Genomic DNA, 21,980 nt, shown 5'->3' on the forward strand with positions numbered 1-21,980 from the left:
TCAAAGAAAATTGCTTTGGGAACCCCAGGAATATTTGTGCACTGTTGTTGTAGACACAGGTTGGCCTGTTGATTATAATCTTTACAGCTGGTCTCACTGCACTTCCAAACTTTTTGAAGTTAATTCAGCGTTTCTGTTTTATAAGCACCTTACTCTATTTCTTTGCAAAACAAAGCATACAACTGAAAGCAAAGGAAAACATCAGAATTAAAACTTATCTAAAGCCTTTCCTGGCATGTATCTGTCTCCCTGACAGGTCTACAGCAGCATTTCTGTGCTACCGTGGATAATTATTTTAGTCTATATTGCACTATAAACATATGCTATCACAGGCATGTCAAAGAAGAGTTATTACTATAGGCATTTGGATTATCAGAGTAGGACACACAAAATACACATAACAACCAAAAATTTAGTTTCTTTAGCAGCAAAGGTGATGTCACTATTTCGTGAAATGCAAGTCTACATGAGATGGGTAAATCATGCAAAGCAAAGCAACAGCAGAAAAAAAAAATTAAAGCAAGTAAAAGCTCTTACTGTGCAACAAGCTCGCCAAAGTTTTCATCAGGGCAGTATTTTCGAGGACGGCCTCGTTGAATATGACGGCCACGTTTAAACTCTTCATCATCAACAGTCCAAAAGGACCCAAACTCATCCTCTACTCTGATAAAGCACTTATGCAGTGAGAGGTTGGTGCGAATGGCACCCTGGGACAAGAGCAGCAGCAAAGGAGATGAAGTGGAAACAAAGGGACACGGGATCGGGGACAGAACAGACATCAAATACAGGGAAAAGGAAAAAGAAAATAAAATGCAATAAGCATAAGCAAATGGTTTGTGAGGGTTAATATGCATTGCCACCTAAAAGCTACTAGCATGTGATGCAACAAACACCAAGCAAGCAGGGTCAGGGTACTGGTGGGCATACAAACAGTAGTGATGAGATGTTTGTCTTGGTTTCCCTTAACTGAAACAATGCGAAACCACCTGTGGTTGGTCTAACACCAGCTAGCAGCCAAAAGCCTCTACGTTAAACTGTAAGCATGATCCAAGCTAGGCTAAGAAGTTCAAACATGGTGGACATACCCACTGATCTTTTGTGGCCTTCGTTTTTGGAACTCTTGTTCATCCACTGTCCATACTGCCCCTTTAACGTTTTCTACTCTCACAAAACACTTGTGAAGACTAAGATTATGACGCACTGCATTCTGCAGCAAGTATAAAAGAGAAAACATTCAAAAACTTTCTATGAGAAAATACTCATCATTGTCCAAGAACAGCAGCACAGTCAGCTTGACAGTCCTCATTTTGCAACGTTAAGCCCCTTCCCCTCCCCGCACCCGCTTGCTTTCCCCAGCTCTTTACGTCTTCTTTTGCAAAGACAAAATAAATATGAGCTTAAACCCAAGATTAAAAATTCAAGTTACTCTTATCAATTATCCCCAGTGTGAATGAGAAGAGCCATCATCTTAAGCATGCACGTTGTGTAATACAGCACATTTCATACAGAATACAAGAGGAACATTGCTCAGACATTTTCAAAACAAATATATACGCTCTGCAAAGAGAAACTTTTCCCCTCCTGGAAAAGAAAGCAGTTAGAAAGGATTTCACACAAGTACAGACAGCTTAATTTAGCAGGGAGGCACTGGAGCGGGTGGTGGTGTGGCTTCCCACAGCTGGGCTAATGTGAATCAGGTGCTGAACCTCCTTCCATACCCACTGAATGGACCGGGGGCTCAGCAGCACCCCACCGCCCAGCACGGCACTGACTCCGGCCTCCACGGCCTGCTCTTATATGGAAGTTGGCTCCTATTTCTGGCAGACTACTGTACTGACTGATCTGAGCCTCTGCCAAGTGAAAATATGAGGAGGGCCCTCTGGAACAAAGTGATAATATCCCCAACAGCTCATCACCCAGAGGGACCCATGCTCATGGCATCCGATGCTTAGATGTCCTCTCTGCAGCTTGGTGCTGCAAAAGGATGAGCCAGGCCAACCCCTCCAACGTGCTTGGACCTTTAATGAAGCCAGACATAATGAGACACCTCGCTATGTCCTGGCAAGCTGTTGGCTTTTCTGTCCCTGCTCCCTCTGAAACGGTGCCGAGAGCCTTGTTATTCCTCAAATGGAGTGCCATGCTCCTTCCCTGTTTTAGGAGCTTTCTGAGCAAATACCCTACTACAGCAGTTGGAATTGATGATCTTAAAGGTCTTTTCCAACCTGAACAATTCTATGAGTCTACAAAGCCACTGGAATTTGTACATGGAGCTTGTCCCCAGCACTGCTGAAAGGGGCCTGGTAAACAGGGAAAACAGAAGAAGCCATTTGCTGAGAATACACAGGCAAACAAATTCCCTATCACTGGCACCACTGATTCAGTCAATCTGGTTGACTTGTTAGCAGGCACAATGCCAGCCAAACACATGGCCTGGGTCTAGGCAACCAAGAGACTACAATTTTTTTCCTTCCTTCATTGTCTTCTTGGGTTTTTTTTTTGTTGGCTTTTTTTTTTTTAATGAACATCGGGTCTGGATTGTGAAAAGGAGCTCTAATCATGAATGTCTAAATCACTGTGCAAACAAAGGGTATGCACAGTGCATTTGTCATGTAAATTAAGAGGCAGTGGTGTGTGTGCCTTGGAGGGAAAGGCTAAGAGTCTTCTGCTACTTTTCCATTTCTCTGCAATCACCAGCACAGTCTCCACACTCCTGCCCATGGTGCAGGAAAAGATTCAGGGCTCAAACTGCCTTCACGCAGCAGATGCTCGAGTGCAAACGCGTCTCCTCTGGCTATAGGTGCTCAATCCCAGCACTTTGGCTTTTCCACCCTGATCTGCTTGTGAAATGGTGGAAAAATTAACCTTGAATATGCTTTCCCTCTCAGCAAAGCAGAAATGTAGCGGAGACCCAAACACTCCCACACTCCCATCAAGGCTACCTCCTGCTGTCTTGTTTCTTCTGCCCTTACTTTTTAACGATTTTGTTTTTCCTCCTCCCACCTCTTCCAGATTTCACTACTTTTGAAATTTTTGGCAAAATCCCTGATTTCAAGGTGGAGAAAAAACATCCAAAAGCCCCACACCTTATGGCTAAAATCAGCCAGCTCAGCAACTGCTGGTGGGTGCCGCATTAGTGCAACCTGACACAGGGCTGCTGGCCCACATCTGGGTAACTCAGGCAGTTTCCTGTGAAAATGGGAACACTGTCAAGTCTGGAGCAAAACATAAGAATAATAATGCTATTTCCCTCAGTGAAAGCTGATCTTGTAGCTCATACAGCAGTTGATCAAACGCACACAGAGAAGTTCAGCAAAGAGAGATCTCCAAATTTGTAAACAGTCTCTAAATACACGATTGAGCAGAAGTATTTGTATTCCTCTTTACATTAATCCTGGAAAATAACTCCACAGTCTGGTTTTGTTCTCTTGAAGTCAACGTGCAACTGATGGTTAAGGCTGCTGGATATGTTGAGACAGACAAGTTAAATACTTGCAAGACATCCATGAAGCGCTGCTCTCACTTTCTGTTTTCCATGTGATCACTCATTTAAGAAATTCATGGCAGAAAAGAATTGTTTTGTTTCCCCTGCCTCTGGATACTTGCTATCTAACAGATTTATTTGAACAATACCCCAACGTTCTGCAGCCACACCTGCAGCCTGTGCCTCATGGCTGTGACTCTGTGCCAGCAAATTACTCCAAAAACTCAACAGCAAACAGACATTGCCTGACCTGTCAGAACCAGTTCACAGTGCTCCCCCAGCAATCAGCTTAACAGAAAAATTAGGAGCTATTATTGTAAGATTATATATTTACCTTGTTAAAAATATTTGTATGCAAGCCACTTTTGCACAAAAATTACCCTGAACACGCTTGAATGTAGTAAATGAAAGGGTTTGTTATTTTAATAACTGCTCAGCCTCTGCTGTACCACATTTTGGGAAAGAGGTTCATTTTGTAAAGGTCTTTATTCCTGCACTCTTCTGTCTTTTTAAAAGAGGGCTCAGGGAAGCTTGCTCACACCAAACCCTGACCCTAAACTTGGGGAACACTAACCCAAATGCCCCCCAAGCATTAGCTGAAGGTGAGTGCAAATCAGCACGTATATATTCAAATTACTGTGATTCTGCAATTAGCCCCTTGTGCTTGTTCTGCGCCCCGTGGGCTTCCCATCATGCCAATCCAGAGCTGCATTTTCATCCCCGCTGTTCCTGAAGGCTGGCATAAATCCGAGCAGTCTTCAGCAGGAAAACCTGTATTACTTGAAGCAGTTGAAAATTTTGCTAGTGCTGGTGGAACCTGGGGTGAAGTTCTTCTTCACTGTTAAGTGAAGCAGGACCTGGGCATCTGCACAAGGTCTCCAAAGGGTACCAGCCTTCCTGGGACACACCTTGCCCTTCTGCAAGCCTGAGGGTCTGCAGCTCAGTTTCCCTTGTCCTCCTCTGCAAGTGTTAAGTGGCTTCTGGGGCCAGATTTTATGTGACGCACAAGGCTAACTCCTAAGACTAGCCTTGCAGGAAATACAACCAGGGCTGCCTGCTACCTTCTTCCACTCCCCTTCCATTTCCCTTCCCTTTGCTGCTGGAATTAAATAGGATTTTTACTTTAGCACCCACACCTGCAGCTGCTGAATAGTTCTACTGGAACCACTCCAGCAGCAAAAGACAGGCAGGTCTAAAAGGATCTTAAATCAGGGAAAGTTAATTTCCTTTCTGGATAGTACGGAAGCTGCAAAGTGAAACACTGCTCATGTTTTCCAGCTTCAGTGAAGAATCAAAGCAGCAATCATAGAGACTTTTCCTGAACCTAAGAGTTTCTAGACCAAGATTAAAAATGTACAACATGGTGCTGGGATCTGAATTAAAAGCAAAACATGCTGCTAAAACCCAAGCTAACTTCCAAGGACTGTTTTTAGCTCTATCGTCTAAAGGAATTAACTGTAAACGCAGACTGAGATAGGAAAAACAGGAGCTGATGAAACTGCACGTACGCGACATACTTATCCTACCTGGTCACATGAAGTTGCTTGAGAGCAACAGTGTCGCCTAGATTAAGAGAAACTCACAGTACCAGGGGCGCAATTTTTACAGCAATACAAGATCCTGTTATTTGATTCATTCGTCATGGCACAAGCTTCAGAAGCCAGCATGGCTATTGTAACGCCACATATAAGAGAAGAAGTGGCCCCCCAAAATACCAAATAAAATTAACTCCTCAGACCTCTTATCTAGCAATATCTGAGGTAGTTATGGTAGGAAATTAAAGTGTCAAATAACAAGTTTATTTCTGTAAAACACATATCTTATTGTGGAGCTTGCTTCTTCCATGTTATGCTCAATAAGCTTCTGCTGTGCAATTTAAACTATAAAAAAGGAGGTTTGCAACAGATCTGTGTATGCAGTTAAGAATCAGCCGATTGAGGAAAGAAATCCACTGATCTATAGATCCTAGGAAAAAAAGTGGTCGTTGTAATTACAGTCTGCATAACTAACAGACAAACAGTATATCTTCTGACACAATAACTTTACCTCATTTTTTTATTTCCTAATACGTTCCAGCTGAAGGGCTTGAGTTTCACTGCTAGCAGCAACCACACAGGAACTCGTGACATAATCACAGAACATAAAAGCCAATAATGGGGATTCAATTAGTGGTTTTCAAAGGCAGAAGAGTTTTTCTGCCAAATATCAAACTGTTCCTGCAGATAAGGCACTCAGTGTGTGTCAAAACTGCCGATCTAAGTTTTCATGTCCACACGTCGTTACAAATTGTAACAATTGTAATGTCATCAGCAACGTCTATTCTGTACATGTCAGACAGCAAAGGCAAGAGGCACAGGTGGGCCAAGGCTTACCTTCCACGTCGCTGCGTTGCGTCTGAAGTAAGCAAACATTCGCGTGAACCAGTTGTAGATTTCATTTAGTGTTAGCTGTTTTTCTGGCGATTCGAGGATGGCCTTGTGAAGCAAAGCGATTGCAACATCAGTTATGAGCACACCAGTACAAAATACACTCACAGTTTTACTTGACCAAAAACAGAAAGGAAAAAAAAAGGAAGAAACGAAGAAAGAAGAAGAGATTTGGAGCAAAAACCCTAAAGGAGGTTTTTCACAATATGAACTAAGATTAATGGCTGTATTTAACAGTTCAATGGCAAAATTCAAAATGGAATTATCTAATTGTTTTGAGTTTTTATTTCTGTTTCCTTACAGAAATATTAATTTATCAGTCATTCATAAAGCAGAATCAAAGAGAAATGCAAAACATTTCACTAGCTGATTAAAGCTCAGTAATTATTTAGAGCTCAGATTAATTCTAGGGATCAGAGATTACTGTAGCTTGTGATAATTGACTTGCCATCTTTAAACAGGCTCATTTTCACTGTTGTGTGAAATGAATTTCCTAATAATCACATCGTATTGTAATACTTAATCAAAAGCAATTATGTTATATATTGCAGTTCTAAAAACCCTTATAGTAAAGGTTTGAGCATTTGAGCACGCTTACATACCAAAGGTTTGAAAATCTATTTAATCCAGAGTGTCCACATATAGGGAGATATTTTTTTCCTAATCCAAATGCACGTTTGGCTCAGCTTACCTGTCTAATTAAAGATGCATACGTGAATGGTGGTCTAACTTCTGCGTTCTTATAAAATTCTTGGTTCTGGGCAATATCTGCTAAATAAGAGCAGTTGTTCTGTTATCATCACAGCCTGCTGCTGCTGGGCTTCAGGCAACACAAGCTGCCCCACCAAAGGGGCCACATCATCAGAACCCCTTTACCTGAAGAAATGGGGACGTTGTATTTATCCGAGTACCGCCTCCGGATGGGTCCGACATTGTGCATGCTTGTGGTAGTGATGACCGATGGTCCCTGTGTGACGGGAGTGATGGGCGCAGTTGGGGTGGTGGGAGTATGAGGTAAGCTCTGTGGAGATGCCTCGGATGCAGTCTTGGAAAGCGTGACGCTCGATACCAGATTCAGCTGTGGAGGGAAGGACGAGGGTTTCGTTACAAACGGCATTTCTGGCTAATGAAAGGCTGCAAAAAAAATTCTTGGTAACGGAGTCTTCCTCAGTTTGAAGCAGAGAGCACTTGCTTCAGCGCCAAGTGCTGTTGTAACATCTCCATCAGGAGCCAGTAAAGTGAAATAAATATATACATTTCTGAAGAGATTTAAAGAAAGAGTAACGTAGCCCGCTGCTGGAACTCCAAATCATGAATTTTTATCTAAACCGTAAAACAAGATCTCACACAGCACGTAATAATTTCAGTATTTTCTTTTAGTTCCATTGTTTCACAGTCTAAACCCCACACATCTCTTATTTCCATGCTGTCATTATGCATATCTTCTAATCAGTCTTCTTGGATATTTTATTGAAGGCATCAGGCTTAAAATAAAAGGCAAGACTTTCCTAGGGACGTACTAGGGAGAAACTCAATCTCTCTCAATCTCAGCATTTAGTCTTTTTCTTTTCCTCCCTCCGTTCATCCATTTTAAAAGCAAAGCCCAGAGTAGGTTAACACTGGAATAATTTAATTAATCACACTGCATGAAATACTGCAAGGACTCAGTCCTGCAGAAGTGGCACCACTCTTCTTTTTCCTCCCAGGATGGAAGGTATCGGCATTACCTGCATGAAGCCCAGCCCAGGATAAATGGCAGCTTGCCACCTCAGGCTGTTAAGACACAATTGCCTCCAGGGCTTTGCATCAAACCCAGCTCCAACTCAAGCGCTTTCGATACACAACCCTATTTATATAACCAGCATCCACATTCCTCCCTGACCCTTTCGTTTTGCCCTACACCATCCTTTGAAAGACGATTCTCCATCTCAGTAGGTCACTCCTGCTGAAGTATTTTAAACAAACAGTCTGATCTCTTAACTACAACATCAGAAAAGACGACTGAGAAAAGGGCTCTTTGACTACTTCCACATTTCCTTCCCTTAGGCGGTTTTGTGAGTAATATTGGTGAAATCCTGACCCCACTGAAGTCAGTAGCAAAATTCCTACTGAATTTAACAGGAAAATATTTTACAACTTTTGCTCGTTATTAAAATTCCTTTTTGCTTGACATGAAACCTTTTCAGATGAAGGCAAGGCGCGGTACTCGGCTATGCCCCCAAATATCTCATGTTTATCCATAAGGCGCTGTATTAATTTTCCTTGTACGAAACTAAGCAGATAAGAAAACTCCTATCAGCATCCCTCATATGAGTTAATAGCCACAAATAACGCTTCTTTATAAAAATAATGGGATTTATCCAAAACAAAGGTAGTATAAAATAAAAGGCCCTAATATTACAGAAAGGATACCGACACAAAAAGTCCACTGCCCACAGAAAGGGCACAGCTGAGCGATAGGTAAATTGTGACTGCTCTTTCCCTCTGGATGGTGAGAAGGAGCAAGCAGAGGGAAGCCCCAGCCACAAACACCCAGCGCTGTATGGCTGCAATGGTGCACAAGCATCTCCAAAGAAAGAAGGTGGTGAGCAGCAGGCCTGCAAACACCCCACCCCTGGGCAGGGGCTTACAACCAATGCTTTGCCTTCCAGCAGGAAACACTTAACACTGTATGGCAAAGCTGGAGAGCATGAACTCAGCTAGGGATGGTGAAAGGCGGTGAAATATGGGTATTGATTTCCCAGAGACTCCCACACCAGTGTGAACCGCTACTGTAGTGTGGAGGTAAGCACGCCTGCCCAGACCCCACGGGGCCAGCAATGCCGCCACGTGCCGCCCGGTCCGATTGTTGACTGGCATGATTTAAGGACACTGATTAGGGACATGTATATAGTAATGTCTCCCTGTTATCCATCTATTACATATGATAAAAGGACCAGTGACGATAATTATAGTACAACTGACAGGTCTCACCATGAAGTTAAATCTACTGTATTTTATCTCAGTTTCTAAATGGACATTTTAACAGTCCAATAACTGCGAGCAAATCTGCATCAATTTTAAGTGCCCGTCTCCAGTGCAGGCTCGGCAGCCGGGCCCTCCTGTTGCAAAGATCACTGCTCGTGCTTCATCATTATGGCTCCAACTACTCCATTTCAAAAGAGTCCCCTTCCTATTTTAGTGTGTAAAAACTTAACATTTAATCTGTTTCTACTAGGGAACTGCGAGAAAGGATCCACAAAGGTCACTGTTCCCTGCTTAAAGAATCTGAATTGAGTTAAATTTCTTTAGGCTTTTTAGCATAGGTAGCAAGTAGGAATAAACACAGAAGAGGACGAGCAAAGGAGGGGGGGCTTTAACAGGCTTGACAAATGACACTGTGATTCACACCCACTGCTGGGCTGCCACTAATAAGCTACAGAGGAAGCAGCCAATCTCAGCTAATTACCAGATAAAATTGTATTGTAAGGACTCTAATTAGGAGATGCTTATGGAGGTGATCTAATGATTAAACGCTGCATCCAAGTGACCCCACCATCAATGTGCAGTGGTGCAAGATGTCACCGGAATATTTTGTAGAAACAGTAATTTTATTTCAAGGAGGGGAGGCAGTAATATTTGTAATAATGGCTATGAGGTAAACTAATTAAAAGACAGTTCCTAAAGGAAGACTGTGGCTTTGAGCAGCTGTGGCCGTTCCAAAACAAAGTGCCAAATCTCAACAGAGGAGCTGCAGTCAAGTGGAAAATTTCTGCCTGACCTCTGCTCTTGCTATTAATTTGCAGGAAACCTAATGACACATATACATATTCCCACAAAATTGTTCTAATTGCTAATTTGCCAAAGGAGCCCAGTTTCCAAATTAAACATGACTGCAGTCTGTGAGGAAGGAGAGAACAAAAAGCTGGAACGCAGCGAGTCTGCTGCGTTTCACCTCCGACGACCATTTGCGAGCCTGAACCAACAAGTTAATGAAACACGACCTTGTCGATCGCTAACAAAGTTTTTCCTTTTTCTGTGTTTTATTTGATGACACTCTCCTCTTCCAGCCGGGGTTCATCCCTGCCTGTGCTGTTACCAAAACACGAGCTAGGGTAAGGGAGGAGAGGGCTGCGCTCCTTCCGCAGACCTTCGCCGCTGCTTCCTTTGTTGTTCTATAGCGCAAAGGCTGAAAAATCGGTTGTGAATTAGAGCAGAATAACAAATTATGAATGGTGTTGGTTTTGTTGCCATCTTGAATTATTAATCCAAAGGGTAAACTATTAAATCTTAATATTGGCATCAATTAGAAACGTGAAAGCGGCCACGGATGATTGTGCAGGGCAAAGATCAGGGAGGGACCAGCCTGGGAGGGTTTCTTTTCCTGACGGAAACTTGACACAGTTTCTCCCTGTTTGCATTTTCTATTTTAAAACAAGCTACTATGATTAAAAAAGTTGATCATGTTGGTATTTTGTGTGCAGCCTGTTTCCCACATACTGCAATTTTTGGATGAGGTAGCATTGCTGGCAGAGGGGAAGGGAGCCTAAGTCACGGAGTGAGCACTCCAACGAGCAGGAACTCTTGTACTGCAGTAAGGCACAACATGGGGCACTCTCCAAGTACACTGGAGAGCAGAGCCCCTGCACCAAAGGGTTAAATGATTTCGTAATGTTTGTACTGGGGATGGGGGAGGATTTCCTCCAGCCTTTAATGGAAAAAAAAAAAAAAAAGCAATCACATGAACCAAAACCCCCCCAAACACCAAGAAATAAAAAAACACCAACAGGAAAACCACCAAAGGCCACAACAGTTTTAGGTCCTAAAATTCTGCACATTCAGTCACTGAACCTCGTTGGGTGCTTCGTTCAGTTCTGAGTTTTGACAATTTCCTCATACTGTTTTAACTTAATCACAAATACTGTTGCTGTTTTAGCGTTCAATATCCTGCTTAGGATTTTATTATTAACTCTTTTAAGAAATAGGCATGTCTTCCTATTAAAGGTGAAGACTGAGTATCTTTATTTTCTTTAGATATAAACAAGACAGAAAGCTAACCTTCTCCTTCACCCTGTAAAACAGATTTCCAGTAAGCGGCTCTCTCACTAGGGATAAATCTGATTTCTTTTTGTGTAAATATTTTGCATGACAATGGTGGCTGCACGTAAAAAAGCCCCTGAAACTCTTTTAGAAGAGAAAAAAAAAGTAATTTTATATATGTGCATGTATATATATGTGTATATGTGTGTGTGTATATATATATATGTTTCTAATATGATGGTGGTGCCATACCCACTGCTGCGGGTCAGTGACTCCTCTGAAATAGATGCTGCTGCTCTGGTCCCAGCTGGGACTGAGGATTTATCCGTACTCATTTTTGGGGCCTGCAACACTCCGGAGCAGAGATTCCTTTTCTTGACACCCAGGGTGGGACAGAAAGCTAACACTGGGCCTGAAACTTTGTTAAATGCTGTGTCTTCCTCTCCCATTTCAGCCTGGACACATTAGCGTATTAGATGCGGAGCCTGGCAGGCAGCAATCACTTAGCAGGTGTTGTTATTGGCAGGAATACTAAGGAAACCAAAGCTGAGGAGTGAGACTTAATGAAAACCAGTATATAAAAACAGCTTTTGTTGTGCTTGAGAATCTCTCTTTATTGCTGCGTATCGTTATTTTTTCAAACTATAAAGTCCGGCTGCAGCAGCTAAAATGCTCAGTCATTACCTCAACAGTTAAAAGACTTTTTTTTTTTAATGCTTTGTTATTACAGTTGCTAAAAACAGTATTTCAAAACAATCATAACTGCTATGGTTAGGGTAAAAAAATACATAGAAGAAGGGATATTTAACAGTGCATCTTATTTAAAGTGCCGAAAGTTTCTCTCCAAGTTTTCTGTCTATTTTAAAAGACAGCTATAGCACCCACTATGCAGAATTACTTGTTGCTTGATGCTTTTTCCTTTTCCTTCCCTTCCTATGAACTTCAACATATGTTAATCCCCCAAAAGAAAGCACATTTCCATCTCAACCTATTATGCTGATCTCTAACACCAATGAAAATAGCATGTAGGGGAAGGTATCTTAATAGCAAAACCAGAATGACAATTCTTAAGAAATCATTCTGGCTTTTGTATTGTGGTTTTGGTAGGGTTTTTTTGGGTTTTACCTTGAAAAAAAAAAGATCACCATACAAAAATGTCACAGCCTATTGCTACACAGAGAGCTTTGTTCTTGCTATATTCAGGCCCTTTAGTATCACCAAAACAACACTTGTAGCAGTAACTGGGAACAACTTTGCCTGTTCCGAGCTGTGAGACACTTCCACTTCCTTTTAAAGTGCTGCACCACTGGGTACTTTAATTATGAAGCTGGACATTTTTGAAGGTGGCCCTGAGCACTGCAGCTCCTGATGTGCTCTCCCCTTCCCAGCAGCTCTTCAGAAGCAGAGAAGAACTGCCCTTTGCAGTACACCAGATATCACCAGTGATGTCCACACCTACCTCACAGCAATTTAGGCCATCCACCACTACACTATGTAAAAACATGCTAAAATCTCATCGGCTTTAACAGGACTAAAGAGTTCTCTTGAACAGATGTCTTGGTGGACTGGTGTAGTGAAATGCATGGACCACTCCACCACCCTTCCCAAGGTTAAAATTACTGCAAGGAGCTAAAAGCCACCCAAACGGGATGGATGGGCATGGCTATTCTGGTACACGCAACTGCCTCTCTGAAGCTGAGCAAGTTCTGAACCGATGCACAACCATCAAGAACCAGGCTGTGATCTACCTGGTCCAAACCCAGCTGTTCAGCTACTGCCTGAAGCCCAAAAGGCAAAGACAACTAATGGTCAGCGTGGATTACAAACAGCATGATGTTAACATGGACACTCAGTCACCAATTTTACCTGCCAGTAACAAAATAGTTTAGAAACAAGCATTAAGATCCTTTAAGCAGAGTAAAAACATTTCCTCAGTCATGAAAAGGCTGTAATTTTAAATCCCAGTTCACTGCCATGTTTGGATTTGCAGGCGCTCTTTCCTTTAAAATCACTGATGTACTGTAATATATTAATTCTAATGTACACCTTGCATTAGTTATGTTGGCAGAAAAAAATTAATTACTGGATGTAAAGAATACTTTGCACTGCAATAATGGTCATCAGATCTTTTTACCAAAGTCCTATCCCACTGAGTTAAAAGGACTAGGGTCTAGCACAGTCTATGCAATGCCTGTGTATTTTTTTCACTAGGAAAGCACAATTTATGCAAAACACTATACTTCTACATTTTATAATTAATTTTCAAATGCTTCACCTATACATATTTTAATAATTTCTGATTTATCAGATGGTATCTATAATAAATTTTTCTATATTTCAATAAATGAAAAGAAGGCAGTTTCAATCCAACAACAGAGTGCCACACAATATAGGCCTGTCAGGCACCAATTTTTACTTCTAACATGTAAGTTAAAGGATAAGGAATTTATAATGCTGCCTGTGAACGAAACCACTTTTCATACACAAATGTGATCATTTTTTTTCCAAAGGGTAATACAACAGTACATTTACATAAACTAATCCAAACAATCTATGTATTTGACAATGGCAAACCTCACACAGACTGCCTATTGTTGGTTTACATCTTGGAGTTCTTTATGTTGGCTTGTAACACTGCTCTAGCTGTCAAAGGTTTGACTTGGACTCTAAATAAATGGTTATAGAAGTGCTGTGCAGCGATATTGGACTTCTTTGCAAAAGAAAACCTGCTGTGTATGAATTCAAAAGCTATTAATTTTTCAGTCAAAAATATTCATGCCTATTTCTTTTAATAAAGAAACACTGTGCTGAGCAACTGAGAGATAATGTTGACTAGTGGTACAGAATTTTCAATAGAGCAGTTAAAAATAAATTTAGTAGGAGGTCCCCAACAAAGCTATAATTTTCCAGAATGTAAAACATTTTTAATACTAATCAAGACAGCCCTTTTCCCCCTGCGTTCACTTTTTTCCCCAATGCTTCTCCCTGTTTATTAGCTGTTAACAGTAATCTTCCTGGCGACACCGCCTGGTATCTCCATAGCCTACAACACCCGCGAAAGCTCCCTGCCCTCCACGGCTGAGCATCGATCACGAGCTGCCTTGCCAAACACTGCTCATCTCCTTATGATTGCCTCCCTTTAGTTTTTAATCCTTCCTCCTGAGGGGCACCGCTGTTATGAAAGGCCTCAAGGCAGAGTGCTTTGAGACTTCCAGATTATTCCGCTGTTTTAATTTTTAATCCAGTAAGAGCTATAGAAACCAAACCTCCTCCCCATTCTGTTGGGTCTACATACTTTGCCAACAATGCGCTGAAGCATTTGCATTCAGGCTGAGATGGATGCGAGGAACTAGAAAAATGCTATTTTTATAGACACCGTAAGTAGTTTCTACTCTAGAGGGCTGCTATCCACTGGATCAAGCAATTTTAGGCATCTCAACAGCTTAAATGGAAGGGTTTATACCTACCACTCAACTCTCTCCAAGAAGGCACCGAAATTTCCGGTTGACTTTGACATCTGCTCCAGTGTTGCTGAACAGCCTGCAATTTTCTGTCTAGTAGCCTCCCTATGCACTTCTGCAGCCATTTATTTCAAACTACATGGAAACTGAGAAATCCTTTTCTAGTAAAAATGTGTGCGCGAAGTGTTTAATGATTTTATGTTCTCTATCTCTGTAATGTGTTCTGTTTCAGACATTAATTTTGTCTACCAACTGCATCTTGGCAGGCTACCATATTTGCTGGGTTAATAGTCTGACTCCTTTTTATTTCCATCACCATAAATCACACATATATGGGTGTGTGTTTGCTTTATTTATAGAAAAAAAATCAGTCAAAACAGATAAACCAATACTTTGTCATTATGCTGCATCATTGCATATTGATTAAAATTGCTAGTACTAACTATAGATTGTCAACGCTCAATTAATTTTCACACAATGACTCAAAGCAAAATCAAATAAAGCCAGTGTACCTTTAAATCTTACAAATCTTAAAATCAGGAAGCAAAGCACTCTCTCCATTTTGAATAATCATTGGAAGCTCTGAGGAACATTTTCAGCATTAAGAGGTTGGGAGAAAACAACACCTGAAGAAGAGTCATTCTGGTCAGGGAATGAGATGGTGGGTCTGTCTGGGTTTGGGGCTACCCAAGGGTTTTCTTGGGCTGCAGAGCTACTTGCTTCCCCAGCACCCTCTTTTTTTAAAGGGCAATCTGGGGCGGAGAAGGTTTCCCTTCTCAGTTTCAACAGTATAAAACCTGATACTGGTTAACCGCGATTAACATCAAAACATGCAGCTAGAGTCTCTTCTACTGTAAATGTCTGTCAGACAGGGAGAAAGCAGAATAAATATACTAAATATAATTTAATTACATCTCCTTCCTAACACTTCCTAAGATTTCATACAAGTTGGACTGATGCAAAGCAACTTACAGGCTACTACGTAAGGCCAGAAAAAAGCTCAATGCGTCAGCTTTAAAGCAAAACTTCTTTCAAACTCCCTGAAGAGAAGGGGATGAGGAAACCCAGGTGCCCATGGCAGTGCCTTCTGCAAAGCAGCACTTTGCATCTCATCACCATGACCAGCTCTGAAGCAGTCCACGCTTTGCATCATGTGCCCCAGTGGGGAACAGGAAAGAAGTTTGTTGTGAGGTTTTATTTGCTTTTGGCACAGTTCGGTACTTACAGGCTGAGGGGTGGCTTTTGGTTCAGTTGACTTCACATGCAGGTGTGTCATCATGGCTTGCAGGCGCTCTTTATCTTTTGCAAGCTGAAAGGAGGGGGGAAAAGAAATATTCTCTGTTATTTGCACAAATAAAACCCAGTCTCTGCTTATTCCTAATTAAACAGCTGGCACCAAGGCATGAGACAGAAGAGTTTTATTGCTGAGTAGTTTGGAAATTGTATATGGTCTATTCATGAGGTAAAGCTAACGCATGGTGCTGGGTGTCACTATTTCCCAAAGCAAAATGCATTAGCCCTCCAGTGAGAAGACCTAGACCTGCTGGCACCAAGAGCTTCACTCTAGCCCTGACAGCTAAAAGACAACAGTGAATCATGTTTATTAACCAGCCCCACTCCAGCTCAGGAGGCACAGCAGAAAGCAAGTGAGGCAGCAACTCTGAGATGCCTTTGCCTCCTTTCAGACCAGAAAACAAGCGGCACAAATCGACCACGGCTTTTATGGCACCTTCAGGTCTTGTGGCATGCGCAGCCAATGCAGAGACAGCAGTGGTTAAACCACATGAGGCACTTCCATGGGGCATGGCAGGCAGGCTCAGCTCTTGAAAGCATCTTGCTTTTACTTGAGAAGGTGGCACAGCCCCTCAGTGGGTCATCCCAGGGCAGCCAGGCTGGGAACCTGAGCAGGGGCACCCTGAGCATGGGCAGGAGCAGCAGGGTGGGTTGCCAGCATCCCTTTGGCATACACCTGCAGGCAGCAGGATGGGAAGGGCTAACAGCGTACAGAAATCACCTCAGAGCACTCATCTCAGGGCACCCAAAGCCACAGGACCAATACTTTCACCCTTTCTCATGGGTCACATCATGCCCAAGAGCTGCGGCAAAGCTCCTGCTCTGGATGTCTCTTCTACTTTATGGCTGAGATTTGCACCAAGCCACAGCTGCTGCCTTGGGATCACACCATACACATCCTTAGCCAGGAAGGCATCCTAATGAATTTCAATGCACTGGACAGACTAAATTTCATTATTTTTAGGAACCATTTTTTTGTATGTGCAACACGACTTTTTCCAGCTGCTTTAAAAAAAAAAAATATGGTGGAAAAATATTAAGAAATAATACTAATGAAAAAAAGGGGTGTTATTAACCCATATGCCCAATGTAAAAGCTCCTGTGTCCAGCAGGACTTGGACCAGGTTCTCACACATGACAACTTTTGCAGACTTTTTGCTTTAGACAAGCCAGATTCCCAGTGCCAAGAGGAGAACTGTGCGTGCATTCCAGCAACACTTTAAACAACCTGCCCACCTTATCACCATCAGCTGTTTGTAACAACAAAGTTGGGCTAAGTGTATATAAAAGGAGACGTTGTCATAAATCCCCATTTGTATCCTTAGGGTCAAGGTTGTGTTGCTGTTCGCAAGGCAAGGGGCTTCTGACTGTGCCAGAAAGGCGCTGTGAAATAAAACTTGGCACATGGGTTTCCAAGACAGGAATTAAATATAGGAAAAAATGGTGTGACCACTGCATGCTCTGGAAGTGCAAAAGCGAAATCACTGGGCTTTTCTAACAGCTGCTCTTTTCTTGGGCAAAACTGTCAATGGCAAGAGAGAGAACCTGACACTCACAGCAGACCTGCAATCTCATCACCAGATCTGCACTGGACTTCACAGAAGAGCCAAAGAGCAGCGATGGGCTCTTATCATAGCACTGCAGCAGGAACTTCTCCCTCTGAGAGTCCTCTGAGGACCTCTTCAGAGAAAGGAGAGGTCTCACCCCTCAGCTGCCGTGCTTCACACAAAACAAATTAAACTCAAGAAATAGCTGTGCTCTCAGTGCAGCTCTGTTGTGCAACGTCTCATCTGCAGCAGTTGCTGGGCGCACCGGGCTGCTTGGCGGGGTCATCTGTGCATTAAATTCTGGTCTGCAGGCTACTGCAGAGAACAACATCTTCTAGCCAAAATAAATAGAAGGCAGGCACCTGAAAGCTTCCTGCCTGCACCAGTGCGGCGGCAGGAGGGAAGGCACCCGGGCAGCCCCGGGCACACCCTGCCGCGCTTCCTCCGGGCCCCTGCAGCCAAACAGAGCGGTGCACCTCCCTCTGAGCGGCTGGGGTCCTTGTTTGCAGTGTTTTCACTCATCATCTTAGCAAGGCTTTTAACGCCGTTTCTGGTGGACGGAGGTTATTAAAGATCCTCTCGACATTTCAGGCAGACACATGCTAGCATTTTGTCATAGTCTAGGAATTCAAACACTCACCCAGTTAGGCAGGAGTTTAAATTATGAAAAATAGAGGTCTCTCAGTTTCAAAGCACTGAAGAGAAGTAAAAAAATCTGAAGAATTTCTTTAAACTGTTTTTCCCTTAGGTCAGGAAGAAGTAGTGATATAAAACTAGAATGTCACTAGTAGCCCCCTCTGGTCAACAGGGTCATACAAAAGAAGCCATGAAGGCTTGTGTGGTCACCGATGGCAGCAAATTCTTACTGGTGGCTCTTACTGGAGTCCAGATGCTCCAGAAATGGGGATTACTAGTATACATGCATGAAAATGCTCTTTATCTACTGATAGTGTTCTTGGGCAAGGACTATGCTGCCATATACGTAAGGATCTGCTCTGCAGAGGGGGTTTGAAGACTAGAACACAGTCCCATCTGCAGCCTCATTCTTTCTTCCTATATCCATTTGGAAAGCTCTGCATGGTGGGAGTTTTCAGACGGCCACCCAGTTCTTCATGATACGCCTGATTTTGAGAAGTTTCCCTCACCTCTGTGGGGTACAACCATGATGCAGATGCCTGATGGTGGCTCAACAGGAAACACATCCAGAGAAAGGTACATGCTTTGCAAACTTGGACACCGAGACACATGCCTTGCCCCAGAGAGGTTAAATCCTAAACCTACACAGGTAGAAATGGCAGGAGAGGGAAGGCACAGAAAGCGGAGGCCAGAAGGGACTCAAGGTAAGGGGGCAGAACAGGAGTCTGGTAACCGAGGAGCAAGAGGGGGAGGCATTAGGCACAGATGATGGAGAAATAACACAGGAAGAAAGAAAATAACAGCAAGAACCAGGAATGTGAAAACAGAAACCCAGTGAGGGGCATTCATAAAGAGCAACATGGCCAGAACAATGAGAACAGAGATCACTTCAGCAGCAGGATTCTAGACAGACCAAGGACAAAGGAGAAGGAAGCCGGTCATGGACAACGCAAGAGACAACCAAGACACAGCTTCTTTCCTTCCATTATGTGCCTAGTTGGGCTGTGCACTAGAAAGGTTTAGGATCCACTTCAAGAGTCAGCGGATGCTTTATGAAAACAGGCCCAAACAGTGTTTTTATACACTGAAAATGGCCAGCTGTCTTCATTTTCTCCCATGAGGAGACACTTTTTAAAACTTAGCATAGCCTTGTTGCCATCCTGGGATGTTCTTCACTCAAAGGTGGTGCTGCTAAGAACTAGCTAAGGATAGAGATATGTTCCTGTGTTTGTGTTTTACCCAGCAGCCCAATTCTCACTATTTATAAAGACAACAAATGATCATGTCAAGATAGTTTAAACAAAGTGAAATATGAGAAGATCTCTACCTTGTCTGTGATATTTTAAGTGTTTGTGATGGAAATGCTGAGCCCAAAGCTTCGAGATACTTCCGCAAAGGGACATTTGCAAACAAACACAAACCAGATCTGACCTGTTTTGTTTTCTGGGTTTTTGTTTGTTTTGTCTTTTTCCAAAAAAGCTGCTGTAAAAATTACTTTCCTTAAAAGATACTGCACTTATCTAAGTCAATGGCACTGCTAAAACTATTGTGCATAAAAGAAATAAGAGCATAAAGAAAAGAAAGGCTTGCATTTGGGTCCACCATACTCAATACCTTAAATGCATCCCTCAGGTGGAAGGAGTGGTAAATTCTACTCCTGTCTTGAGGGAGCTGTGCATGAAATGGTGCAGCACTCAGATCTTGCCATGGTGCTGGACCCTGAATAGCATGTGATATTTCACAGCTCCACTAGAAGGCAAAGCTTCTTACCAGTGCTGAGCACTGTGTGTCAAATGGGAAAGGCTATGGGTCCTTCTTCTATCTAGCTCACCAAACTCAAACAGTTGGTCAGAGGGCTTGTCACCACCCCATTGGTAACTGCTCCATTGCAGGAGTATCAGATCAATGGTCTTAGTCCAACTGCTCCTGCTACAACATGTTGAGTGCTGCAGACCACGTCACTAAAAACCCTGCTGTTGGGCCAAACTTCTGCTTTATGATGGTTCTGAGCAAAACCAGGTCACAGCCAGACAAACTAGGTACTGGAGGCCAAATCCTCGTACATATTTAGGCAGATTATTTTTCTTTTTAAATTATCAGAGGACCGATACAGAGGATGAAAGAAAAGGGAGAAGAGAGGAGTTACAGGCACATTTCAGAAGCAGGACCACCTTCCTCCTCTCCTCCTCTACCTAATCATGCTGGCCAATGCACAGATGGTTTCACTCTGTTATCAACATCCCTGTCTAAATTAAGCCTCCAGTTCATCCTATTTACTGTGCTAGTAGGATTGTTAAAAACAAATCCAGAACTCTCTGGCTCTTCCACCACTCTGAAATTATGTTCTTGTCCTGGAGACCTTATGCTGCCATCCCAAGCAGTGACTCTAAGCTGAGGTATTCCCTAGCACTAAATGGGTGGAAAGCTATAACTATTAGTCACTTATGACAATCAGTAGAATGCACCACTGGTAAATCTTTCCAAAATATTGTCAAGAGCTTATGGACTGGTGACAACCAAGTATCATCTCTGTCCTGCCCAACTGTTAACACAGGGCATCCTCTTGTAGTTCCAGGCACAGTGATTCCCAGCGACTGCAGGAGAGAAGGATTAATGCTTTTCAAGCTGACTGGAACTGGAAAATCTAGATTTACCTTCAGCCTGAATATTACTGCATCTTGGTAAAAGAATTATCTCGTATCTCAGTTTACCAGGAAGACTGCAGATTTTTTCTCCCTAGTTCCCGAGAAACTTGTTAAAATAACAGACCCTTTCTCATAATATTTTCTTCAAGACTCTGATAATTTATGACTGGTAGTTGATTTTTATAAAACTTGTATTAAAATAGTTTCTACTGCTTCAGCTAATAGTGACAGAGTGTCATGACCAGCGTGTTCCTGAAAGTAAAATTTAAGAAATATCTATGAAAGAAAAAGGGTAATTTGTAAGATAAGAAGATAAAAGGCATTTTTTTAAATGCTTATCTGGAAAAGTAACAACAAGAAGTTTAAGTGTGGTTTTGCTGATTTTTCTCTCCAACTATTTGAAGCTATAAATGACTTAACTCAGTAAAATTCCAAATGTAATTATCTTCTGTACTTAGCCCAAGGCTTTCCATATATCTCTACGCTGCTGTCTTGCATACAAAATAGGTTTTTCAATAGCTGGTAACTATATAATGTACAACATTGTTTTAATTTCTCCTTCTTTGCTAACCTCTTGCCTACACACAGACACACTGTCAAAGCCGCCCAGCCAGAGCAGCGAGGTGCGGGGAGACAGAAAGGACTCAAAAACACTTGGAAAGGCAGTTACACAAACAGGTTATACCTTTGCATCACATTCAATATATTCCCATTTATCCCCCTTTTGGCACTTTAAAAAAAAAATTATTTGCTACAAATGGCAAAAAAAAAATAATAGTAGTAATAACAATACATGGAGAGTATTAGTATATGAGAGACCACCAAACAAGCCAGGTCATGCAGCGTTTTGAAATAAACATCAACCATTTCCCCCGTGTATCAACAACTCTAAGTGATGGGGACCACATTCCGCTCACCCCCCTCCACCCCCCTGGGTGAGTATAAATAGCATTAGATACGTACTGATGGATTTCCAATCAGTCAGCCTGTTTAAGTTTCCTATTTCTTTTCAAGTTATGGTTTAGAAAAGAGGAAATGAAGCTGCAGTTTCTGTTGAGGGTTTTTAAGACTACTACAAGGAGGTTTTGAAAGCTGGTTTTCAATCATAGGGGGAAAAGCAGAACTCATTTTTTATCGCTGTCGAGAATTGGATTTGATTAATACTGAGGTAATATTAAAATAAATTTTATTTTACCTGTAGCTCTAACTGCTGTACAACCTGCATTTGTACTCTACATTGGGCTGTACTTCTATCATCCAGCGCATGCTCACTGTTGAGATGTCTGTAACAATACACAGAAAATCATTAAGTGAAATGGAGAAACAAAAAGGAAAAAAGTAGTTACCAGGATGAATAAGCAATCTGAATGTTATCCAGCAGGTCTTCATCGATAGCTGAGATTTTTATGCTCATTTTTAAGGTTTATTTTTGCCTCTGTCCTGCTTCGGCCTGAATATCCTCCCATCACTCA

At 42.3% G+C, this 21,980-nt stretch overlaps 1 protein-coding gene across 1 annotated transcript in view; it reads right to left on the reverse strand.

The window, feature by feature from the left end:
* Positions 1-21,980, reverse strand: part of FOXP1 (forkhead box P1) — a 342,476-nt gene that overhangs the window by 15,992 nt on the left and 304,504 nt on the right. Inside the window, exons 10-15 of the mRNA XM_080625719.1 lie at positions 21,704-21,791; positions 15,613-15,696; positions 6,784-6,985; positions 6,599-6,678; positions 5,854-5,955; positions 1,086-1,207 (exon numbers count right to left, since the gene is read on the reverse strand). Of these exons, the coding sequence (XP_080481845.1) occupies positions 1,086-1,207; positions 5,854-5,955; positions 6,599-6,678; positions 6,784-6,985; positions 15,613-15,696; positions 21,704-21,791 (678 nt within the window). The remainder of the gene's footprint in view (positions 1-1,085; positions 1,208-5,853; positions 5,956-6,598; positions 6,679-6,783; positions 6,986-15,612; positions 15,697-21,703; positions 21,792-21,980) is intronic.

The sequence above is a fragment of the Psittacula echo genome, assembly GCF_963264785.1.
Source record: "Psittacula echo genome assembly, chromosome: 9".
NCBI classification, from domain to species: Eukaryota; Metazoa; Chordata; class Aves; order Psittaciformes; family Psittacidae; genus Psittacula; species Psittacula echo.